Source organism: Seriola lalandi, unplaced genomic scaffold (genome assembly GCF_002814215.2).
Source record: "Seriola lalandi dorsalis isolate HSWRI2012SDOR001 ecotype SW California unplaced genomic scaffold, Sedor1 jcf7180002054689, whole genome shotgun sequence".
Lineage (NCBI taxonomy): Eukaryota > Metazoa > Chordata > Actinopteri > Carangiformes > Carangidae > Seriola > Seriola lalandi.
In genome coordinates, this window is record NW_019525242.1 from 352,794 (window position 1) to 359,273 (window position 6,480).

A 6,480-nucleotide genomic window follows, 5' to 3' on the forward strand; every position below is an offset into this window, starting at 1 on the left:
GTCAAGAACCTGCAGGAGGGCCAGGTCACCGATGCTAGAGGCATCCCACTGGCTCCACAGTGATGGGGACAACGTATGCGCTGACAGTGGACACAGGAGGAACCTGTCATCACTGTCTAGATTTTGTATTTTGCAAAATGTGGTGCTAAGACTGTCTGCAAAGTAAAGGGACTTAATAAGAGAGGAAGATATTTTGCTCTTGGATGGATTCATATCCACAGATCTGTCTGTCAGTTCACCACGTCCACACATGAGGCATCTTTCACAACTGAAATCTTTTTGTTTTTGTTTTTTTTGTCTGACAGATGGTGGATTTTCAAAGCCAAAACTGATGCCAGAAGTTGAAGATAATGAAATTTATATTGGCAGATATTTGTTTTTGACATAAAACAATTATCCCTCAGAATAGGTTGATTAAAAAGTTGGGAGAAAGATACAGTATGTCTGGTTGGCTATTTTAAAGTGAAATAAAAATTCACTATTAAAACAATAACAGTAATTTTTGAACAGAAAACATGACTGAAAATAATAAATATCTCCAAGTAACAACAGAAAAATACATTTAATTTGAAATAAGAAAAATGGCTTTAAAAAGAACTTTGCAGCCTCTAAAATATTTATTGCTGCAGTTAACAGCACTGTAATTACCCGGATGTCAACACAGGTCAATAGTAATGGCTTTATTGGTGATAAGCCAGTATCATTGGTAACATCAGCCCAACTTTGAATCTACTGTTTTCACTATAACTCGATGTAATATTCCTATTCAAAGTAGGAACTCTTCTTTTTTTTTTTTTTTTTGCTTCTTTCATTTCAAATAAGACTTTTTAATCTTCTACATCACTGGTTGTTTCTCTTTTTTTGTGAAGCCTCTGTGGACTTATATTACATGCAGAAGTTTAGTAATACAGCAGATTTGTTTCTGTATAGTTTTATGTTTTTGCTGGTATTGTATTTGGTGGCCCAGTAATATAGTCTAGAGTGAAATCACAGAAGCTGGTTAAGATATTTCATAAATAAAATGTTTTCCACCCAGTTTAGGGTATTAATAGACAGACTGCTTTCAGTCTTATTCACTGGAAAGACAGAATGACATTGATTTTGAAAGACCTTAATAAACTTTATTTCTACCGCACCTTCCGTACAAGAAATGCAGCTTAAAGTGCTTTACAACAAAGAAATGACATCGAGTGATTCACATGGCAAAGAAAATGAACAAAAACATGTTAAAGACAAAATAAGACTGAATAATAATAAAATAACATAGAAAAAAAGATATATTATTATTAAAAATAATGTATAAACAGAAAAGGCCTACACAAATCAACTAAGAAACTTTCTAAAATAAATCTAAAATCCCCTGCTCCCCTGAACCCAGGCTGCGTCAGGAAGGGCATATGTGGATGGTGATCTGCTGTGGCAACCTGATATAGGAGCAGGACGGGAAAAACAACAACATTTCAGTCAAGTTAGGTTCATAACTTTTTATCAGTCAGATGAGAAAGTGGCTCACCTGAGCTCACTGAGTGCTCCCTCTAACAGCCCCACACACTTCACTGATGAGCTTTCATTTCCTTTTACCGGTACATTAACAGATTGTTGCCCCCATCGGTTCCATTATCCTCAACGACGACTGAGATGAACATGATTGCATCACGGAAACACCTACGCCCAAGCCTTCCATTTGTGAGCAAATCTGATCCCCTTGGGAGATGATCCAAATTATGTATTGTGTTTTTTTTTTTCCGTTTATATTTTATGAGGAAAGAGCTTCAGTAGCTAAAGTCATTATAGGCCTGGTCCAGGGAGCCTCGCAAATGCAGGAGTGCATTACCTTGAGTGGGCTGACCATGGGGAGAATGATGTTTTCCATCTTTGTGTTGTTATTTGTGATTCAGAAGTCCATATTATTTTCACCCGTTTCACTCATTTATTTGCACATTAAAACAGTTTCAAGCCAAGCTATGATTCTCACATGGACGTTGAAGAGCTGAGAAATATAGATTAGAGTGGACAGTGTAATAAAAACTGTCATCTATTTATCATGGCTCCTCTCTGCAGTATGTGGCATACCGCCAAGTTCTACAGTATAGTCTTTTATCAGTCTTTCCTCAGTCTCTTGCAATCTTCGGACATCATCAGATATCAGATTTGGCCTTTCCTTAACATAGGAGACATTTTCCCAGAATTGTGTTACCCCGTTATCAGCCAATGCAGAGACACGAGAGTCAGTCCGACTTCTGCAGAGCATTCACAATCGCCACACTAGAGGATGAAAGAGTAAGACAGGAGATTGAGACAAAGCAGGTTAAGGGGGGGAGGGGGGGGGTCTGCAGATGGCGGAGTTAGGGAGTGGCAAGAAAGGAAGGAAGGCTGGTGGGGAGGGGATGTAGAAGAGGAGGAGGAGGATGAGGAGTGTCGGGAGTGGAGCATACCAGCGTGCGGCAGCAGTGACTAGGGAATCGTGTTTCTCAGACCCAGCAGTCAGAGTGGAGAGAGGGGAGGAGAGAGGCTGAGCCAGATTTCCCTTTGGACACTCCTAGACTTTTAAGGTCCTGAGCTCAGCTAACAGTCCCTGGACTCTCCTTGAGTCTGGATCTCAGCGGACAGGGCCAGCGTGACGCACACACACTCCCAGGACCCTCTCTCTGAAACCAGCCATCCAGGATCTTACCCCTCAGTGTTTGAGGTAGTATATTGCTGGGAGAGCTGTCTCCTGGAGTGCACCCACCTCGGAGGGTCTGACTCATAATATCCCCAGTGAAATCTCTACTTTTGGTATGTATTTCTCTTTTTTTTAATTCTACTCAATCTTTCTTTCTGTAGCTGCAGTTGCGTGCAGGCTTTGCTGAAGTGATGCTTTCTCATATTTCTGCCTCTGGTTCTAATTTACTCTCCAAAACCATCCCTCCCTGCTGTGGTTTGAAGTTATATATGGATTTTATTGGAGGGGTAGAGTCTGTTCACTTGCCTGTTGAATTCTTCACATAATTGAGTGCAGGAAAAAGACAGTCATGGGTAAATATCAGCACACAAATCCCACTGCACTAGGGAAACTGCATACTCTTATTAGGGATACACTAAATACCAGATACACATAGCATACAGTACAAGTTTTACAGTTTTCGGTCTTCACAACCGAGTTGTTCATTCCCAGTTTCCATCCTGTCAGATATATCCTCATGAGTCATGTCTTTGTGTGTTTGTGTGTTTGTGTGTCCGTGTGTGTGTGGTCAGTGAACTTGCACAAGAAGAGGCCTTGTGTGACTCATCTGTGAGCCAATCTAAAACACTTAAGCGTGGCCCCAAAAATAAAACAACATAATGTGACCTAATTGGATCTTAAAAAGTCTGGACCTGAAGTATGAAGCAGGGCGTGTTAAACTCTCGGCAGCACAATCTGAAAAACTGGGATGGAAAATAAAAGTGTGTTTGACGTGGCTGTGCAGAGAAAAACACTAAACATAAAAGTTAGTTTATGGAGCAAATAGCTGTGGAAACTGTGTGTGTTTCCTCGGTGGGAGTGTGATATTAAATTGTGAAGCAACTGTAAATACATTCTTTGTCAGTCATACTGTGGAGAGAACTCTGCCAGGGCAGGGTGGCTGGCACAGGGGGGTAGTGAAACATAGAGAGCCCAAGATTAGATCTTGTTGTTTCAGAAGACAATGAAAGGAAACGATAGCTGTCAGACAGGAATACAGATAAAAAGTCATTAGAAAACCTCCCATTTACCGACGTGTTTGAGCTACATTTGTACAGCGAACAACAGAGATAACAGGAGTCCATTAACTTTCACTGATTATCAGAAACTCTGCACAGCATTTGTTTTTCTGCGTCATCTTCTCCACTTTTAATGAAACCCTTTATGACAGTATAAGGCTTGAATGTGTTGTGTGTGTGGTAAGTTTTGCTTCGCGACCAAGCACCAACACCGTCAGGGTTTTATGTTTGCCTCACATGTGAACAACCGGGGAGTCTGCAGCCATGTTAAAAATTTTTTGAGGACTTTGTTTTTGGGAATGCTATTATCAGCACACAGACATGCTCACGCAATGTTTAACATTTTAGATTAGACATTCAGAGATTAGCTTGTTGTCAAACTAACATTTCCTAATTAGAGTTAAACACAAAGAGCAGCAGTGGCTGATGGGAATGCCATTAGTTTTGTATTTATTTGGTACTAACTGAAATCTTGATCAGATGATAGCACTGGATGAAAAGTTAAACATCAAAGTCATTAAAATTCATTTTGATTGGGACAGGAATGTGTCTACCAAATTTCCTCCAATAGCTGTGGAGACATTTCACAAATGTCAACCTCATGGTGGCTCAACAGGAAACCTAAACAATGAAGATTCATCATCTGGGAACCATGAGTGACATCACAGCAATACATTTAATAGTTGTTGGTAGGGCTGAACGAAATGCGTAAAAAAATTCATATTGCAATTATTTTGACAGATATAATGATATGAGTTACATTTTAGTGTGACACAGTGTTTCACTGAAAAAAAATATTAAAATGATGATGATATCATTTTTGATGGGGTCTGAACCAAACAAACGTGTCCTTACATCTGCAGATTATCATGTTGGGCACGGCTTCTCTGAAGCACCACAATGCTTCATTTATGGTCTGTCGTGACACATTTTATCTTTGTCAAAAAACTGCAGCTCCTACAATTTGCATATTGAACTTGGCCACATTGTGGTTTCAATAATATTGTGAGTGATTGTTCAGCTCTAGTTGTTGGGATATTACAGTCTGGTGGACAACCGACAGAATTAGCTAACTGCAGCCACACTGTCAGTGTTTAACAGCAATATATAAAAGCTTTTTTGACAGCATGTTTTTTGCAGATTTTTTGGTAGCCATAACAATCAAAGCAATTTGAAATTATAATCTTGAATGACTGCATTCCCATCACATGTAGATAAATAAAATAAAACTAAATGAATCTTGTCGGCTTCTCGGTTTCTATGTGAGCAGACTGAGGGAAGCACAGACTGCTGAGTGTGTGTGTGGGTTCTTTGTCACCATGCTGCCTGCATGAGCCTCTCAGTCTGCTTGCTTCTAATCAGCTAATGAACATGTAAAGATTGATGGCGTGACAGGATCCAGATTTAAATGCTGACTCTTATATCTTGGACAGACTTTGGCAGTTCGACTGCAGATAGTCTAGTCTACTATATACCAGCAGATTGAGTCAGTATCCTCTGTTTTTCAACTTAAATGGTCTTTTGAGGGAACCATATGTTTGTTTGTCCCAGTTCCACATCACAGATGTCAGGGTCAGCAAGTGAACAGTAGCCGGTGAGTATTCAGCACTTTGCTCAGGGACACTTCAGCGGTGCAGCTACTTGCCAACACAGGGGTTTGAGCCCAGATGTTGTAGTCAAAAATAACAATAAGAATTCACTTCTACTGCCCATCTGATTGGGATTTTGTGAGACACAACAGAATGGCTGGTTATTGAAGGTGATGGATAGACATGTTTCACATCTCTGTATCAGCAGGGAAATCCTCTGTGGGTAAAGTGAAGTACTAATATCCTTCCTTAATAATTCCTATCTAGATTGCTCTCAGTGATATACTGAATCATTTGTTCCAAGTAACAAACTCAGTGTCTGAGAAGAGAGACATGACATTTGTGTTACTAACAATATGAACTTATTTGGAAAAGTGAAGATTAATATTAAACTTTGATTATTTGTATTCACATAGTTTATGGAGGAGTTGGATACAACACAGAGGTTTTGTTTAAAACATCTGGGACAATTCACTAACATCTGCTTCTTTTTAAAAGCAAATTTCCATTGGCATGATTCAAGGATAGCGATGGATCCTGAAGGCTCTCGTGAGTAAATGTTATTCATTCAGACTGAAGATGCATCATTTGTGATGATTTATGGTCTAATGAATGTTTAGTGTTAAGTCCATATATCGTAATTAAGACTAGAATCACTATAACTATTTACCTACTGTCCCTCTCGCTGACCTATCAGTTCTGAGGTTGTAGCATTTAAGGTATGACATGATCATAACTCTTGACTTTTTACATGACCTGTGCAGGTATCCAAGATGATCCAGATGTCAAGGTGATGATGGCAGGATCGACTCTGAGAAAAGTCAAGTCCCGGTCTTGGAAGAAGCAGCGGCATTTCCGCCTTCTGGAGGACGGTCTGACGATTTGGTACAAATCCAGATGGGCGGGAAAATGCCACTCCACCTGTGAGTAGAGAAGTGTGGACATGTGTTTGCATGCATGACTGTTCTGACATATTAACTCTTAATTTCTTCCCTGTACATAGGTCATATTATTATTTAGAGTTCAAGTTCCTTGAAATTGAAAAAACTTGGGAGCACTCCTGTGATGTGGTTAATGTGGTGCACACTACATACCCTACATACCCCTAGTTCTGTTACTACCATGGACCTTGTTGCATGTCATACCCCTCTGCCCCCCCACCCCCACC

At 40.0% G+C, this 6,480-nt stretch overlaps 1 protein-coding gene across 3 annotated transcripts in view; it reads left to right on the forward strand.

Moving 5' to 3' along the window:
- Positions 1-2,460: 2,460 nt before the first annotated feature.
- Positions 2,461-6,480, forward strand: part of plcd4b (phospholipase C, delta 4b) — a 15,994-nt gene continuing 11,974 nt past the window's right edge. The window contains exons 1-3 of one of the 3 annotated variants that reach the window (XM_023423177.2): positions 2,461-2,778; positions 5,811-5,861; positions 6,077-6,235. In XM_023423177.2, coding sequence (XP_023278945.1) covers positions 5,843-5,861; positions 6,077-6,235 — 178 coding nt within the window. In that variant the 5' untranslated portion in view covers positions 2,461-2,778; positions 5,811-5,842. The remainder of the gene's footprint in view (positions 2,779-5,810; positions 5,862-6,076; positions 6,236-6,480) is intronic. The other 2 variants (XM_087178490.1, XM_087178491.1) reach the window with 2 other exon arrangements.